The 19,084-nt window shown below is 43.7% G+C and overlaps 2 protein-coding genes across 3 annotated transcripts; both read left to right on the forward strand.

Annotated features, from left to right (window-relative positions):
• The first annotated feature begins 2,494 nt into the window (after positions 1-2,494).
• LOC127774848 (UTP--glucose-1-phosphate uridylyltransferase 3, chloroplastic) lies at positions 2,495-11,734 on the forward strand. Of its 2 annotated transcripts, XM_052301139.1 has the most exons (17): positions 2,495-3,300; positions 3,545-3,698; positions 3,846-3,995; positions 4,503-4,664; positions 4,800-4,972; positions 5,060-5,126; positions 5,286-5,452; positions 5,946-6,104; positions 7,122-7,213; positions 7,317-7,411; positions 8,058-8,135; positions 9,095-9,190; positions 9,863-9,937; positions 10,021-10,112; positions 10,193-10,355; positions 10,465-10,525; positions 10,747-11,733. In XM_052301139.1, exons 1-17 carry the CDS (start codon positions 2,597-2,599, stop codon positions 10,857-10,859), a joined length of 2,601 nt encoding a protein of 866 aa, XP_052157099.1. In that variant the 5' UTR covers positions 2,495-2,596; the 3' UTR covers positions 10,860-11,733. The 2 variants fall into 2 exon arrangements, with proteins under 2 accessions (XP_052157099.1, XP_052157100.1); XM_052301140.1 differs by lacking the exon at positions 8,058-8,135 and having other exon boundaries at positions 10,747-11,734.
• A 3,005-nt stretch (positions 11,735-14,739) lies between these two features.
• Positions 14,740-19,079, forward strand: LOC127774968 (ammonium transporter 2 member 1). The gene is made up of 3 exons (XM_052301261.1): positions 14,740-15,777; positions 16,982-17,267; positions 18,278-19,079. The coding sequence occupies exons 1-3, from the start codon at positions 15,154-15,156 to the stop codon at positions 18,826-18,828; spliced, it is 1,461 nt and encodes a 486-aa protein (XP_052157221.1). The 5' UTR covers positions 14,740-15,153; the 3' UTR covers positions 18,829-19,079.
• The last annotated feature ends 5 nt before the right edge of the window (positions 19,080-19,084 follow it).

Below are 19,084 nucleotides of genomic sequence, written 5' to 3' on the forward strand. Positions count from 1 at the left end.
TGAAGCGATCTCGAGGTGGTTTGGTGTGTGTTCATGGGGTCGGGTACCTGGTCGCCTTATATAGTGGCGGGGCGATGAGAGATTTACGCGTGCAGGAGATTTAAATTTTTCAAACGAAGGTGTAATCGTTTCGTTAAGACATCGGGCTTTTTCGTTCCCGCCTTATCTCCAACAGCCAAAGCTCTCGTGCTGTTCGTTAAGACATGCTCGATCAAAGTGACCGGTGCATGCACGTGTGTTTCATCAGTCGTTTTAACTCAAATGTTTTCCTTTTGTGATACGGTTGGAATTTGAATTGAGGAGCTGATAATTAAGTGCTGGGTTTATCTGCAGCTCTGGCCTGATTGAATTGCTTTCCGTGTGCCCTGTGTACACGGTTGAGGATACACCTAAACTCTATCAACAGGAAACATTGCAGATGTAATAATGCTTCCAACATCTAAACTTTGTTAACACTAATGATTTTTTTTGGCATTCTTATCTTTAACAATTTACCGTATTGATGTTAAACACTACCTTTTGAGTCTGGTGCTGGGAGCCTGGGACCGTAACGATGGCGTTCCATTCAAATTTCTTTGGGCCTCTCCTCCCCAAAAATATCTCTTTGGGCCACCTTGCTTAGCCCAAGTCAAATACTCAAACCAGAAGGCCTGAGCCCTCGTTTCGGAGGCCCAATTTCTGGCTTACATTGATCAAAGAACAAAATTTGGAAAAAGTACACCGAAGGTCCCTCAACTTGTCATCGAGTTACCTTCTCAAAAAAAAAAAAAAACTTGTCATCGAGTTAAAAAACATCCTCAAACAGCAAAACTAGATATCCGGCGTCCCTTAAGTAGTCAAAACTGGTCACAATACGTCTTTTGGTGGTTTTGACCCCGGCTTTGGCCTACGTGGGGCTTAGTCAGCGTGGAACCCACGTGGGCCTCACATGTCAGGGTGATCCACATCATCACCCTCCCTCTTTCTCCTCTTCTCTCTTTCTGGGCGAGGCAAAGCGGTGGGTGCAGAGACCGGTAGGCGAGGCGGGAGAGAAGATGGCGGCGGGCTGCAACGGCGGCCTGCGGCGGGGAAACACGGCGACACGGCGCCGACGGCTACGTGGGAGAAGGGGAGGGCGGCGGCGACAGTAGCACAGGAGAAGAGCGAAGAGGACGGAGGGGAGCATGGTGCCAGCGACGTCAGACACCGGAGAAGGGGCAACGCGGCGATAGGCGAGATATCAAGACCGCTCTCGGCAAGATGACGTGAGCGACGGGAGGGGCTCTACGAGGTTCACCTGCACTGGGGGACGACGACGGCTTGGGGTAGTCGCGGCGCCACGCCTGGTCGGAGGCCGCCTCGGCATGCGCTAGCAGGAGGAGCGTTGGCACGCCGAGAGCGGTCTCGCCCGCTGCCGCCGCCGCTTCGCCCGTGTCCGGAACCGCTGCTCACCCGCCGTTGCCTCTCCGTAGCCGCGCTTGCCTGCCGACGCCGCCACACCGCCTGCTCGACATCGCCATTGTCGTCCAAGTCGAACCCTAATGAGCCGCTCGCCCCTCTAGCTTCCAGCGACGGCGACGCCCTTTAGCTCCTGGCAACGACGACGCTTGGTCCTGGAGAGCTACCGCCATCGCGCCTGTCCCTGCCTCCCGCCTCACCGCCACCACCAAGCCAACGCCGAGACCAGTCTTCCCCGTGCCTCCCCACCGTCGTGGCACTGGTCCTCAAGCGCCCTCATGGCGTCGCCCTCCTCGCTGCATTCCTCCCGCCTTGCCGCCACCGCCAAGCCAAAGCCGACATTGGATTTGTACTTGGGAGGAGCTCATCAGCCTCCCAGCGTCCACGCCCGCCGCATCGTGCCCATCCTCTTCGTCCCGCACACGTTTTTGTCGTCTCTGCGTGCTTCCTCACTGTGACCGCCGCCGTCGTGGCACCGCGCTCCTTCTCTCCTGCCTCGCCCCGGCCAGCTTGTAGAGAAGTGTGTGTGTGTGTGTTAGAGAGAGAGAGATGATGACGGGGGAGAAGAGGGGAAAGAAGGATAGGAGGCTGACGTGGATAACCTTGACACGTGGGGCCCACGCTGACTCAGCCGCCACGTAGGCCAAAACCAAGGGTCAAAACCACATAAGGATCTATTGTGACCGGCTTTGATTAGTTAAGGGACGCCGGATATCTGGTTTTGCGGTTTGAGGATATTTTTTAACTCGATGAGAAGTTGAGGGGACCTTCGGTGTACTTTTTCCTCAAAATTTTCCATTTTTTTCTGATCCATACACAGTAATGGACCCATATTTTTGGTCTTACCAAACAGGCCCTAAATGGGCTACGAGCAACGAAGTTTCAAGAAGCAGCCCACGGCCCCACCAGAAAACAGCAAAAAGATCACCTGACAAGTGACAACCGGCGCGCCGGGCGCGCGTCTTCCGCGACGCCCGCGCGCACGCAGGGGTACCCGAGATTCCGCCCGAGAGCATATGCCCCCTTCGCTTTCGCTCTCGCGGTCTCGCCGTCCTCCTCTTATCCCCTCTCTCCCTCGTTCTCAAGTCTCACCTCTCCCCCCCTCCTCCCGCCCGCTCGCTCTCCACCACCACCACCTCCTCTGCTCTCCACTCCTCGCATGGCCTCTCGCACGCTGCCTCCACCCCACCTCCGCCTTGACCTCTGCTCGCCCCGCCTCCCGCCGCTCCGCTCCCCCGGCTGCCGCCGCCGCCGCCGCCGTGGACGTCTCCTCTCCGCGCTCTCCTCCCCATCCCCGTCCCCGTCCTCGGCCTCCCGCTCGCAGAGCGTCTCCACCGCGCCACTCGAGCGAGGGGTTGGGCCCGGGCCGGCCACCTCCCGCGAGCAGCCGCGCGGCGGCGGCGACCCGGCGCTCGCGGCGGAGCTCGCGCGCCTCTCCGCCCTGCGCGCGCGCCTCCGCGGGGCTCGCTCCCTCGCCGACAAGCTCCGCGCGCTCGACGCCGAGACCCGGGTGGTCGAGTTCTTCGGGGAGGGGTCGAATGGTGGGGTTCTGGGCGCGCTCGAGCCGCGGGAGGTGTTCCTGCTCAAATGCCTAGTCGCTGCCGGCCAGGAACACGTGCTCGGCGCGGAGCTCGACTGGGACGGTCGCGGCCACGAGCACCATCACCACCATAACGGCGGGAGCGACGGTCGGAGCGCCCTGCGGCAGGCGCTGTCTAGCTTGGCTGCTTTGGTCGGCAAGTGGAGCTCGGAGGGAGTGGTGGAGGGTGTGGCGGAGAGCGGGGAATCGGAGCTTCTCCGGCGTCTGCTCAAATTCCTCGGCGACATCGACGTGTTCTATGACTGCATTGGAGGCATCATCGGGTGAGAAACTGAGAATTGCTTGTTTGCTGCTTTGCTTTAGTTGTAGACTTAGTAAAACGAGGGATTAACTAAAGTTGCCAAGCAATCCTGTGCTCCTGGCCAAAATCTGGGAGTTGGTAAACTTATTGCCATAGCTTGTTTGTACTCTAGTGCAGTGCTCTTTAAAACATCACTAAAATTTAAACAATGTTTTCCTTTCACCCTGATATCTGAAACACTATCGGTATTCCTTTATTGGTTCCAGCTATCAGATTATGGCATTGGAGTTGCTTTCAGCCTCGAAGGACCACAAGCACCGGCCTAGCAAACACAAGTCTATTGACTTCCATGTTCCAAGTGGACTTAATCTATTGGAAGATACGGAATATGCATCTCAAGCTGCTCTGTGGGGGATTGAGGTTACTTCCTAGTCTACATTACCTAAAATTGACCAAAGAGATCAATAGCATAGTCCGTGCGATTTGTGGTCTGATTTTTTTAGTGCGGGACATTTTGTCAAAGACATTACATTCTCTTTAGATGAACTGAAATTTGACCGTTTCTAGGGTTTGCCAGAACTAGGAGAGATTTATCCGATTGGTGGTGCTGGTGATCGTCTTGGTTTAGTGGACTCGGATACTGGTGAATCCCTCCCTGCTGCATTGCTTCCTTATTGTGGGAGATCTCTATTAGAAGGCCTCATACGTGATCTGCAGGTACTTCTGCTAAGTATATGGAACTTTTGTTTATTTGTAATATTTTTACTGAGGGTATCACTTGAAAGTTGAAAACAATAGGGGATTGACTGGCTTAGCTTTCAGGTTATAAGACTTTCTAGCATTGCCCACATTCATATAGATGTTAATAAATCTAGGCACACGTATATGTCTCGATTCATTAACATATATGTGAATGTGGGCAATGCTAGAAAGTCTTATAATATGAAATGGAGGAAGTAGAAACCACCTGGTTTGCTCCTTCCGCATTCTATTTATGCAGTACACCTCATTAGGTGACACTAACTTCTATATGAAAAATATTCTAGCAAACCACATTTTTGTAATGTTCTTTCACAAGGATTGAAAAGGGTGTAAAGTGTCTATGGTTACATATGTATTACTTGCATAACTTTTCCTTTGTAGCACTCTGTCATGAGAAATTTAAAAAGGTTCAAAGAACTATGACCAGTAATATAATTGTGTGAATGGCACCATATTTGGCAGGCTAGGGAATTTTTGCATTTCAAGATTTTTGGGAAACAATGTATAACTCCTGTCGCGATCATGACAAGCTCTGTGAAGGATAACCATGAGCATATAACTGCAATATGTGAAAGACTTGAATGGTTTGGCAGAGGCCGTGAGAATTTCCGCTTATTTGAACAGGTATATAATCAAGATTTCTAGTATTTATTTATTTATTTATTTATTGGTGTGTGTCTTTCTAGTCTGTAAAATCGGTACTCATTCTGTCCAAAACTATGGTACAGTGCTAACTAAATCTCATCATGACTTTTATAGCCTTTGGTACCTGTAGTAAATGCTAAGGATGGTAAATGGTTAACCAGCGGAGCACTTTTTCCTGTTGGTAAGCCTGGTGGTCATGGTGCTATTTGGAAACTTGCATGTGATAGAGGTATATTCCAATGGCTTTACCAAAATGGCAGAAAAGGCGCAACTGTACGTCAAGTCAGGTTATCCTAAGAATCAAATGTTTGTTAATCATTGTCAAAACATATTATTTGGAAAGGAAGTAACTGTGCATGTCTTGTAATTTTCAGCAATGTTGTGGCTGCAACTGATTTAACACTGATGGCATTGGCAGGAATAGGCCTGCGTCACGATAAGGTAAAAGTTTTCCCAGGGGTAATATGAAACTCTTTTTCATTTTACCTTTTGAGTGTTCCATATTAGCTACTGATGCAAATCCTGGCTGCCATGTTAACTTTGCACCTTTGAATTCAACTATTGTGTTCTCTTTCCATATTCTGACATATCATACTCCAGAAATTAGGTTTTGCGTCTTGTGAACGAAGACCAGGTGCTACTGAAGGGGTAAATGTACTAATCGAAAAAGAAAACCAGGATGGACAATGGGCATATGGTATCACTTGCATTGAATACACTGAGTTTGAAAAATATGGCATCCCAGAACCAACAGTAACAAATGGCAGGTAAATATTTCTTTCAATTTTATCCAACTGCGTACTTATTTTTCTGCTCGTGATGCTTTACCCTTCCTCCTGTTTTAATTTTCCTATATATTAAATTGTTAATCATACTGGAATGTTCATATGATTAGGAAGAAATTTGATGGCTAATTTTAATATCTTAATAAATGCGAGTTATAAACTTAGGTTCTTAGTATCAAAACTGTAACAGAAAGGTTTATGAAGCAGTCTTCGAGAGTGATACTTTCTGTTGGTAAAAGTATCAAGGGGAAAAAAAATCAAGATTCCAGAACAATACCAATAGTTTGTGTTACTTTGACTTTTGGAAATAGTAAATGCAATGCAAGTATGCAAACCTACCTGAATATTAAAATATTGATGCTGTATGGCAACATATACTTTATCTGCTTCACCCTTTATGTTTGATGCATATGAATAAGGCTGTTTTCCTTTTATAGGTATTGACATTTTATCATCTATACTTTTCTTAATTTAGTTTGCAGGCTAACTATCCAGCAAATACAAATATACTATATGTTGATCTGCAAGCAGCAGAGGAAGTTGGTTCGCGCAAAAATGCTAGCTGTTTACCTGGAATGGTGCTAAATTTGAAAAAAGCTGTGTCATACTTGGATCATCTGGGCTTTGAGTGTAGGTACTTGCTTTCCAGTAAATTCACTTTAGACTTCTGGTCCATCTATAAGCACCGTTGCATTTTATTTGTACTTGTACAGTTTGGGTCATGGTTCTTACTAGTGCACTTAGGCTTATATTTCTATCTTAAAGTATAATTAATTTCCAAACATATATCAAAATCATGCTGATTTCTGTGGCATCCACATAAAGAAAGAAAAATCCACGTCAAGAAATGATACAGTGGCAAGCATGGGCGCTTCATAACATATTTGCGCGATTGCTTATAATGAAAGCAGTTGTTTTACTCTATTCATGTTGGCATAAACTCCCTGAGTATAGCTTGGTGGTTTTTTGTAGCAAGGGCATGAAACCTGAAATAATTTAGTGACTTCATATAAGAATTCTACATATGCAAGAAAGTCAAATCGGACCAAAGATAAAACTGAATGTTTCTATCAACTGAAGATTGAGTCACCATTTTATCCTAATTGTTTGGTGCAGATTGACCACTTAACTCCTCTTTTGGTTTGGAATGAATTTGTGCATTATGCTTTCTATAGTTGAATCACGCCTCAAAAGCTATCCTTTTCTGTTAGTTAGAGAAAAAAATGGTATCCCACATAATGCTTCAATTTGTTTATCTTTGTGGTTACATGCCAATGTCCCTCTGTCATGCCATATAGAAGTACTGTTAGTTTGAACAGGTGCAAAGATTCAATTTAACAAACATCAAAGGCTTTCCTAGTCTCAATTTCCATAGCTCCTCATTCGTGTCTTAATTTCCCCAGATATTTAGGAACTCTGCTGTTTAAATTATTATTATTGTTTCAGTGTAGATATGCTTCTGAGCAATGGGTTCAATGATGTAGAATATATTTCTCTCATTTTGCGTAGTATTGATTACTCCATTTCTTGTGTAAGGTGGTCATTGGAGGCACATTAAAGATATTACCAAGTCTTGTTTAGTTTATTCAATTTACTATGATAGTATTATAGTATCTCTCTTCTTTAATGATTAACTTTTCCTCTCTTACAGTGCTGCTGGAGGCAGGTTAGAATGCACGATGCAAAACATAGCGGATAATTTTATGAACACATATAACTACAGGTGCAGTAAAGGAATAGAAAGTATGTCATTGTTTTCATATATGATATTCATCGTGTATCCATCAAACTACCCTTTCCCCTTTGTTTGTTGGGATACTTGATGTTTAGCAATCTCATGTCACAGGTGAGCTAGACACATTCATTGTGTACAACGAAAGGAAAAAAGTCACTTCGTCAGCTAAAAGGAAGCTGAAATCAGAAGATAAGTCATTGCACCAGGTTAGTATACCATGCTTCTCAATCCAATTATTGGATTCTCATGTTTTCTTAATTTATAAAATCAACTACTGGGCGAAGCCTGGTAGTATACTTCTGTAACCTCCCCACCACCACCACACACACCCCACCACCAGCAAAAATCCCCAAGTTGGTATATTTTCACAATTTGCCTGATGTCTGGTTGACCACACTGCAGATCCAAATAAGTGAATCAGAAATGACAAAATTGCTTGTTTATATTGATTGTGAAATCTGATTATTGTCATGACAGTTACTGAGAATTTCATTTGGTGGATCAGCACTTAGCAATATGTACTGCCAAAGTGCCAAGCGTTCAAAGTTATATGCTGGTGCTTGCATGAATGTTTGCCTGTCTAGAACTCTATATCATGCCTTTTATTATTGTTGTAATAATATTTCTTTTCTACCCTGTAATTGAGCCCGTTTTGAACATAAAACTGTTGATTCATTAATTTATTTTGGGACTCAAAAGTGTGCATAGCATGATGACATTGATTCTAGATCTTTCTGGCATGCTCTTGGTTGTGCAATTCGCTATTTCTTCTAAAACTTGCCATAATAACTTGAGCAACTGAAAGTTTCTCAAACTTGCATGTCACAAGTATACACTTTGCTTGCTTTACAGACTCCAGAGGGTTCACTCCTTGACATTATGCGTAATGCTTATGATCTCCTTTCTAGCTGCAATGTAAAGGTTCCCAAGGTAGATTTACTTTTGTTTTTTTTTCTTAATTTTATTTTTTTACATGTGACATGAATCGACATTCCATGTAATGCTAGCCTACTTCAGTAACACAGAACCTATGGTGTTATGGTTGGTTAACGCTGGTTGTAGTTCTACCTAGCAATAGTATTTTAGTTGATATTTTGAAACTTTAAAACTTGGTTCATTAAAATGTCATCCAGTAAGGTAACATGAATATCTATATTTGGAAGTATCAACTTTCTATTTCGTATTGATTTCATTAAACTGAAACAATATTACATTCACATGAGAACAAATCAACAGACTCAAATTTGTTTGATAGATATGGTTATCTGATTTACTTCTGCTGTTAGATAGAATAACGAAAAGATTAAAAAAAAAATACTATGTAGTTTCAAATACCTGGATTCCTGGACCATTGCCTCATCTTGAGGTGGGGCCATATTGATGTTTAGTCAATTAATGGCAACATTGCAACTTAGTCACTTACTCCCTTCGTCCGAAAATATAAGCATTTTAGGACACTGACACGGTCTCCAAGATGTTACTTTGACTAACAATATCTATAGAAGTAAGATGTTTTAGATAAAAAGAGTTTATATTATGATAGTTTGTTTAATGATATATCTAATAACATCAATTTTATATGATTGATCTTTTTTATTTTTTTGTTATTAATGGTCAAAGTTAAAAATGTTTGACTTGTCACTATGCTAAAAATGCTTATATTTTGGGATGGAGGGAGTATGTGCTAGGGAGTAAAAGTTCCTGGTGACATGTTCTGCTGGAACATAAAATCTGTATATGAAAAATATTAGATGCCAATTGGATTCCAACTTCCTATGATTTTTTCAGTTGTCTGGTCAAAAGACAAACTTAGTGAGCACTGACCACTTATATTGTGCGTGGGCTACCTTTCTAATGGCTTATTTAAATTTATTCTTTCCTATTTTCAGGTCAAAGACAACTGTGAATACTTGCGTTCTGGACCACCTTTTCTTATATTTCTTCATCCTGCTTTAGGTCCATTTTGGGATATCACAAGGCAGAAGGTATGTTACTGAGTTACTGTAATTGTGTAACAGCAAATATGAAAACATGACTCTGAGGCTTTCTTCTCTAAACGAACATATTAACTACCTGCCTATTCCAAAATGGTAAACGTGCTGTGGCTTTCTTACCTATACGAATAGCTTAGCTACTTGCCTATAACTGCAACTGTCAAGGCACAATCGAGTAAGGCAGAGTTCTTTTTACCTGGGCCCCTTGATGCCCCCATATTCCTGTTTGTGCAGATATAATTTTTAGCAGATATATTGGCAGCAAATGCTTACATTTAGCTCCTGACTGTTTTTACTTTAAAAAGGCAGTCATTTGGACCTTAAAACAAAAACAAGTACTAGCACAATATTTAATGCTCATGAGTGAATAAATGCCATTCTGCTGTTTCTTTAGAGAACAAGCTATTCTGCTGTTTTGTGCTGTTTCTTTGAGCTTGTTAGATAGGTTTGATAAATTGTTCATAGAAAAGGGGGCCAATTGCAGAAACTAGAAGCTGAATGATGGAGCAGTATGCGATACTCAGGCCATTGACACCCTATGTATTATATAATTTACATGCTTAGGTGCTAATAGTTACAATCTGAAACTGTTTATATATTGTCACTTTTATAGCTTAGTTATCTTTGACGGTCAGTTAGTAGCCTAAGTTTCCGTACATGCAGTTTGTAGGTGGCTCGGTCTCTCAAGGTTCAGAATTGCAAATAGAGGTGGCAGAATTTCTATGGCAAGATGTTGAGGTAAGTAGTAACCATCAAAGGACATAGTTTCCTCCCACATTTTCCTTTATATGGCAAACTAACTTTATTTGTTTAAGTTTTAGCTTGATGGAAGCCTAATCGTTTTAGCTGACAATATTATGGGTTCAACCAACAAGAATAATACTGGAGAACAAATAATGCACTATGGTGCCAGGTAAAATCCTTTCCTTGCACTCTTATCTGTAAACTCTTGTCCTGTACAGACGAAACTCAAAACTCCATGGTTGTTGAAAGGTGTGGGAGATGCAAACTGCAAAGTGTTAAAATTGTGAATAAAGGGATCAACTGGAGTTCTGCCAATAATGTCTACTGGAAGCATGATGTCGAGAGATCAGAATCTGTGAAGATCATTCTTCATGAAAATGCCGAATTTGAGGCAAAAGATGTTGTCCTTAAGGTGCAATTATTTATAAACACTTTGAATTCCATTATCTGAAAAATAAACACTTTAAATAGTGTCCCCGCTTTTTCTTTTTTCTTACTATTGTATATCCTTGTTCTACCAGGGTAACCATATCTTTGAAGTTCCCACTGGTCATAGAATGCGCATTGTTCAAGATGGACCAGGTTTGTTAATTACATGTCCTATTTTCCTCTTATCTTTGGTGCCATTTTGCGAAAAGGCTACCACCTTGACCTATTTTTCTACTAAGATTACTTGTGATGTGAAAAGAGTCGTGCATAATGCATCAGTTTTTCTCCTTGAAGTTTACTCTTCAATAAACTACCTGTGCTGAAAACCTTTATTTTGTGTCTCATTCTATCTGACTGAATTTCTCTATCACCAGAATTTGTTGCTAAGTTAGATCCCATAAGCAAGGAAATGATGGACAGTGGAACCTGGTACTGGAAGTATGCAGTAGATGGAGCTCATGTGAAGTTGGAAATGGTAGAACTATAAGGGCATTATCAACACTAAATTCTTGATTCATTGATTTCCAGCTAGCTTAATCATATCGAGGGCACACGTGACTAATGAATTTTGTTGACTAAAGTCCATCCTGTAGTTGCTGTTGTAAAGGTTTTAGGTCTAAATAGATTGATGTACAGTGCACTTGAATATTAAGGCATGCTGTCAGCCTATTCTCTTACTCATTCAATAAGTGATGTACGGACAGAGATATTTATAAATGTTGAGGAGAATTCTCATTCTCCGAAATTCCCCCAAAAATGTCTCCTTTTGTTTCCATCACTGTTATATGTTATGAGCAACATTCAAGTTACAAACTTCCATTGTTTCAACCTTTGAGGTATGCTTGAATCAACTTATTTAGTAAAACGTCATTCTTTACAGCACCTTTTGTAAACATGTTACAACTTGTGCCTTGGGCTTTTACAGGACCTATTTATTTTGAAACAGCATGTCAATGATCTGGAGCATTGGTGATCAAAGTTGAGCTTGGCTGCTGCAGTGGGTATGGAAACTAAAAGTCAGGAGAAAGCAAATTGAGGGATTTGAGGTACTGTGCATGCTTGTTGATAAAGTTGGAATATTCAACACTGCCTGGATAGTTAAGATTGACAGTAACAGTTTATTGCATTGTGTTGGTGACTTGGTGGTAAATTACCTGGATATGAATAGCACAACAGTTACAGATAGTCAGAATTTGAACTATTATCCCCTTTTGACTGCTTTAGAATAATGATGCTGACGTGAATTTGACAAAGAAATGTTGTGTCAAACCTGTATGCGTTGCATGAACTGGAGTTGTCGGATGCAAATGGCTATTAGCTAATATTTTTAATTTACATATACCTAGAATGACTAAACCGTACTATACTGCTATGGTTTAATTGGATGATGTGCAATGCCTACAGAATAAAACAAGTATCCACTTGATGGATTAGTTCGCTCTCTACCACACAAAAGGAGTTAGGATTGGAGATCCATTTGCATTTATTATGTACATCTAGCAAAATAATACTATGCACATCCAGCAAAATAATACTATGCATTTGTCTAAACCTGTTACCTACATGTTCTATCTGAGCTTTTTATTCATGTATCACCACACGCTCGGTTTGAACAAGGCTGGAAAAAGTGTTTACTCTATGCTACCCTAAGAATTAAGGAAACATCATTTTCATTAGAATTGAGTTCCTATTTAAACTTTCGGTTGTTTTTCTCCAGAATGGGGTGGGGAAGGGAGGAGGGATGCATAATTAATACTAGCGTATTAAACAAACACCTGTGTCCAGATACCAAGGTACTAGTCATCACTGATGTAGTCAGCTAGATGCACTCTGCCTTGCCAGATCCAGGAGGCAAGCTTCTTGTCCCTCGAGCATTTCATTTCATTCATGTGTAGATGACTAAGGGCTGACCTAATTTGATTCCTTTATTGTGGATCAGCAGAAGTTTATATCAACTTGGCGTGGCTGATGCGTTCATTATTCAGCGGTGCTGCAGGATGGTGGACATGTCTCCCAGCACTTCAGCTCTCTCTCTCGGTAAGTGTTCTGGTGCACCTGGTCTCTCTCATATACCCCTCTTGGGGATGTGCAGTTTTTATACACTACTAGTACAGTAAATCATTATCCTGAAACTGGGGTTGCCCTGGTCTTTGCCACAACATGTATTCATGTGCTTCAAATTGCTGCAAGCATTGTGTAATGCAAGTTGTGGCTACAAAATTGGGTGATTGACTAAACAAAGAAGTAGCAAACCATAAATGCTGGGATCTAATGTCGAGTCGACGGCCCCGGTTTTGGTTCATCAGAATCACCCTTACACGACGTGCAATTATATACTGGTACAACAAAATGGTGGATCTATAGTTTGGACTGAACATTAGTCATCTTGTCCAGTATTGTATTATACCTTGGCAACTTACTCTAGATTCCAAAAGAAAAAAAACATTTTCACGTTGAGAATTACATTATATATTTGTGAATTGTGAGAATATTCTAGAGAAGATGAGATATACCCTATTGGGGCCGTATGATGGGAGACGAATAGACGACTGGGGTGGAGTTGGGGCAAGACTTTTTTTTTGAGAACCAGTTGGGGCAAGACTTGAGAGGGTGGGTATATCTTGTCCATGTTTTTTGCACATCTTTTCCCACTTTTCACCTTGTTTCTAGGGATGTCATATGTATATACGAGAAAATTGCATCTTGCACCAGGTCTATCCGCATATTTTGGATGACAATGTAATTAGTATTTGAAAACAAAAATTCGTAAAGCAAACTCTTCGGTCAGTGTACCAACGTACGTACAGTGTATACCGTTGTCAGTTAAAAACTTCAAGATAAGTGCTCGGGGGTAAGCCAAGAATAATCCAAAAAACACTTCAAACGGTTTTGACTTAAAAAAAGGTTCTGGTCTACAACAGCTTTCTTGGTCAGAAAGCGTGCCAACTGGCCACCATCTATAGTACATCGTCTCAAATCTAGAAATTGTTTTCTAGCATGAAACTAGTTGAATTTGCCGCAAAAATTGTTTGAAATAAAATTGTATCTCTTCTGCAACTATATTTCTATTTCTAAATTATATTTATGTTATGTATAGACGAGCTGATGTCAAATGTAGTCTTCGCCAACAAATGGTTTGTCACCGTATTTTTTTGTCACAGAGTAAGGCTGTCTTTAGTTCCTTAAAAAAGTTGGAAGTTTGGAAAAAAAAAGTTAAAAGTTTATGTGTGTAGGAAAGTTTTAGATGTGATGTGATGTGATGGAAAGTTGGAAGTTTGGGGTAGTTGGGGATAAACTAAACACGGCAGTAGTCGGGTGGCTAAGCGGTGCCTACCTCGCCTAGCACCTCTTTTTAGAAACACACACATATTATGTAGTCAACAGTACTCTCCTGTATCAAAATATGTATGTCTAGATTATTTTATAGGATTTGAGTTTTTTTAAACAAAGGGAGTACTTCCTCCGTACCTGTAAAGGAAGTCATTTTGTACAGTGACACGGTCTCCAAAACACAACTTTGACTTCTTGTTTCTATAAAAATATTTATTGAAAAGTGATATATGTATACTTTTATGAAAGTATTTTTCAAGACAAATCTATTCATATAATTTTTCATTTTCAAACTCAACAACTTTAGAGTTATTCATGATTTATATTCCTAGTTTGGCTTAAACATTATCCTAAACGACTTTCTTTACGAGGACGGAGGGAGTATATATCATTATAATTTGCACCTACTTGTTATAAACGTAAATATTGTGATTTGCCACTCGAATGACGGTTCTAGTTGCATTTTTGCAATTTTCTAGTGGTAGTTTTGCAATAACGATTCAAAGTAGTGGTAAATTTGCAATTGCCCCTAATTTTTAGACCTTGATTGGCTTCTTTCAGGCTGCTCAAGTGATTGGATTTTCTCTAACAGCCCTTTCCCATATGGAGCTGATTTTTTGGGATAGTTTGGAATATCCCATTATTCAAACATGCCCTTAGTATCTCCTGTTCGTGCAGGTAGTACATCGTATCTGCTCCGTGAGTTGGTTTCGTGCGCATCAATTACACTGTACTCCTTCTATAGTACAAGAGGAGATTCTTTTTTCAGAACAACTAGAGCTCAAATTCTAATACAAGTAGGATGATACCCAAGGTCCGATACAAGGAGGGTGGCGATACTGCTGAATCTACATGTCTATTCTCCACAAAGAAGCCAATCAAGGTTTGGACTTAGGAATCTCCTCAACTACCATCATTAAAAAGACAAAGTGGGCATAAAGAACACGAAAAACTCAAGTCATGTATCAGGCCTATTTATTTTCTTTTCCTTCAGGACAAACCAAGACATGCCACATCTATGAAGAGAAGAAAAGTTTTAAGTAAAAACTAAGGAAGAAAAGGCGCATCACGCCACACACAACCATATCCCGTGGGCCATCTTGCGAGAAATGGCTGCCGCCGGCGTTGACTCGGAGGCTTTGGCTACCCTGCTCCCCTCGCCATCTCATTGGCCGTTTCGTGGCCATCCATCACGAACTCGATCGATTCCCCTCTTCGAGCCCGTACCAATTATTAGCTAGTTTAACTCGTACGATGAATCACGCCGAAACACAATATAAATGGTGGAGTCGGCTCGCTGTCAAACGCGCGGGAGCTCGCGCCACTTGTAATTTTTCGCGTCTCCTCTCGTCCGGCACAGCACAGGAGCGCGGACTTGAAGACCTCAAGTAGCGATTCGTCCGTGCGGCGCGGCGCAAGAAGGGAAGGGAAGGGGACTAGGGGAGGGCGAGATGGCGGCGGCGGGGGCGTACTCGGCGAGCCTACCGGCGGTGCCGGACTGGCTGAACAAGGGGGACAACGCGTGGCAGCTGACGGCGTCGACGCTGGTGGGGATCCAGTCGATGCCCGGGCTGGTGGTGCTGTACGGCAGCATCGTGAAGAAGAAGTGGGCGGTGAACTCGGCGTTCATGGCGCTCTACGCCTACGCGTCGTCGCTGCTGGTGTGGGTGCTGGTCGGCTTCCGCATGGCGTTCGGCGACCAGCTGCTGCCGTTCTGGGGCAAGGCCGGCGTGGCGCTGACCCAGAGCTACCTCGTCGGCCGCGCCACGCTGCCGGCCACCGCGCACGGCGCCATCCCGCGCACCGAGCCCTTCTACCCGGAGGCCACGCTGGTGCTCTTCCAGTTCGAGTTCGCCGCCATCACGCTCGTCCTCCTCGCCGGCTCCGTCCTCGGCCGCATGAACATCAAGGCCTGGATGGCCTTCACCCCGCTCTGGCTCCTCCTCTCCTACACCGTCGGCGCCTTCAGCCTCTGGGGCGGCGGCTTCCTCTACCGCTGGGGCGTCATCGACTACTCCGGCGGCTACGTCATCCACCTCTCCTCCGGCATCGCCGGCTTCACCGCCGCCTACTGGGTACGTTCGTCTCTCGTTTTTTTTCCTTTCTTTCTTTCTTTCCTCTCCTCAGTTGGATCACATGTCATTGTCGGAATCGTGACGTCACCCACCCCGGTTTTTTTGATCCGGCGACTTCACTGTTCCGGCGTCTCGGGTTTGTCCAACGCGTGTTAGGTACTGGTACTACCCTGTACCATTTGTTTGACCCATCAATCTGGATTCCTCATGAGAATGCATCACACTCCATGACAAAATTCTCAATAGAATTTAGTCGTAGTACGTACAATGTCTAGACCAGAAATTACTTCATGTTCAAAGTCACCATGGGAGAAAATTAGTAGAAAATAATGGAAATCAATGCATCAGCTGGTTGTAGATTTTTTTTTCTACCCTTTGGGAAGTCACATGATACGTAGCATCACATTGCCGCTGATAGGCTGATAGCGGCACCCAATAAAAGGGTTAAAACACCTTTTACCACATGGGATGTGTGAACATTGGACCGCGTCCATTTGCTTCGGCTGGTGGGCGGCGGTGATGGCTGCCGCTGCCTGCCGTGCCCGGAAGACTTCGTTGGCGCGCGCTCCATTTTTTTTCCTTCCTTTTGTTCTTGCGGTTGCTGTTGTGTTTGGGGTCGCAATCGTGTGTGCCACTTTGCAGCAGCAAGCAGATACACGCGAGCTTATTAAGAAATGGTGTGGTTCCATACCAACACCAGGAAATTCAGTCTAGCGTCGTGGCCGGAAATTTATTATCTCGATCGTTGTCGTCGATAGTAACTGCACGCTAAAATATCTGGTGATATTGCTTCTCGTGTTATCCAACTTGTGTGGCTAATGGTTTGGGTCAAGAATAGAGAAAACGGCAAGTTAAAAATGGGCTTATTTTCTGAGTTTCTTTTGTGATCGGACTATCTGAATTTTGCAAGGACTGTACTAGCTAGGCACGTTTGGAATGAAAATCTTTTTCCGTAATAATCCGAAAATAAACTTTTTCTACTAAGTCGAATAGAATCATCTTGCGCGTTGAATTTTGCAAGGACTGTACTAGTTAGTAGCTTTTTCATGCACGGATGGTTTTTTACATTAAAAATTTTGACACCTTGAGTTACCTACCAAATTTTATAATTTAAAAATGTATGACTCCTAATATATTTTCAAAGATGCTAAAACCACCCTTTAACCAATCGTCCATTAAGACTTCTAATGCGTGTGGCTGGCAGGTGGGGCCAAGGCTGAAGAGCGACCGTGAGCGGTTCTCACCGAACAACATCCTGCTGATGATCGCGGGCGGCGGGCTGCTGTGGATGGGGTGGGCCGGGTTCAACGGCGGCGCGCCGTACGCCGCCAACATCGCGGCGTCGGTCGCCGTGCTCAACACCAACGTCTGCGCCGCCACCAGCCTCCTCATGTGGACCTGCCTCGACGTCATCTTCTTCCGCAAGCCGTCCGTCATCGGCGCCGTGCAGGGCATGATGACCGGCCTCGTCTGCATCACCCCCGGCGCTGGTACCATCACGAAAAATCTCCACTCCTTATAATTTCTGAATTTATCATGTCCCATTTAGAACACGGAGATTTTATATATTTGAAATGATAAAATATTAATAGTGGTAATGTTCGTTATTTCACATCATCCCTAATCCCCTATTACTGATATTTAAGCCTTACAATCAACGAGTCTATCAACGAGTCTTCTTCAGCTCTTTCTAAATTTCGAAATAACCTAATTGATTGCTAATATGTTATTAATTGACTTAGTAAGCTATAAAAGGGAGAATAGCTAATATGGTCCCTATAGTTTTATTCCTGAGTCATTTTAGTCCTTAATCTTTCATATTGTCCAAACAAGTTCTTTAATTTTGTCATGTGTGTTATATAGTCCTTGGTCTCACCAAAATCGCCACATGGACATACCATGTCACATTCCTATGCAAAATCTATATGATTTGTCCAATTTACCTTGCATATATCATAGGAAAATAAAAAACAAAAGGTAAAATATAAGAGCAAAAATATACCTCAAAAGGGTGAAAAAAAGGATAAGTATTTTTCCCAATGGTTATGTCTAATTCCTCTTTATATTTATTTTTCTACTATATACGTAAGGGTAAATTGGATAATTCATCATAGATTTTACATGAATGATGACATGGCATATTCATATAATGATTTTTGTGGACCCAAGGACTATTCTAACTATTCTAGACCTTACAACAAAGTTTAAGGATTTCTTTGGACCATTTAAAAGGTTAGGGACTAAACTGATCCTACAGAAAAACTTTAGGGACTAAAGTAACTATTCTCCCGCTATAAAAACTCTTCTTTCTTTTTTGCAACGCACGGTTCCTGGCTAGTCTTGGAATGATTCTACATTTATATCCGAGGCAAATAAAAAGAAGTTTCGTACGTTTTTAGGTCCGGTTTTGCAATTGTTGTCCTATGCTGCGTTGTGCTTGTGCTTATTTTTCCAAATGTCAGCAGTAATTTGTTGGTTTTATTCACAATTGTGTAAGCAGGGCTGGTGCAGACCTGGGCGGCCGTGGTAATGGGCATCTTCGCCGGCAGCGTGCCGTGGTTCACCATGATGATCCTGCACAAGAAGTCGGCGCTGCTGATGAAGGTGGACGACACGCTCGCCGTGTTCCACACCCACGCCGTGGCGGGGCTCCTCGGCGGCATCCTCACGGGCCTCCTGGCCACCCCGGAGCTCTTCTCCCTCGAGTCCACGGTGCCGGGACTCCGCGGCGCGTTCTACGGCGGCGGCATCAAGCAGATCGGCAAGCAGCTCGGCGGCGCCGCGTTCGTGATCGCGTGGAACCTCGTGGTCACCACGGCCATCCTCCTCGGCATCGGCCTGTTCATCCCGCTGCGGATGCCCGACGAGCAGCTCATGATCGGCGACGACGCGGCGCACGGCGAGGAGGCCTACGCGCTGTGGGGCGACGGCGAGAAGTTCGACGCGACGCGGCACGACCTGTCGAGGGGCGGCGGCGGCGGCGACAGGGACGGCCCCGCCGGCGAGCGGCTCTCCGCCCTAGGCGCCAGGGGCGTCACCATCCAGCTCTAGGCGCGCCACGCCACGCCACGCCGCGCCGCGCCGCTGCCTGGCCTCTAATTACACGCGCGTTTGTACTCTTTTTTGGACGTGTTGTTGTTTAGGAGTAGTGAAGTGAACCAACGATTGACTGCAAGGTGAAGGGTGAGAACGCGAGAGACCAGACCACTATAGTCTATAGTACATATGGATGCTGTAATGATGTTGATCCGAGTTCGTTTTTCCAACACGATAAAGGCCGACATGCCTATTAAATTTTCCAATCTAT

The sequence above is a fragment of the Oryza glaberrima genome, chromosome 5 (genome assembly GCF_000147395.1).
Source record: "Oryza glaberrima chromosome 5, OglaRS2, whole genome shotgun sequence".
In the NCBI taxonomy this organism is placed as follows: Eukaryota; Viridiplantae; Streptophyta; class Magnoliopsida; order Poales; family Poaceae; genus Oryza; species Oryza glaberrima.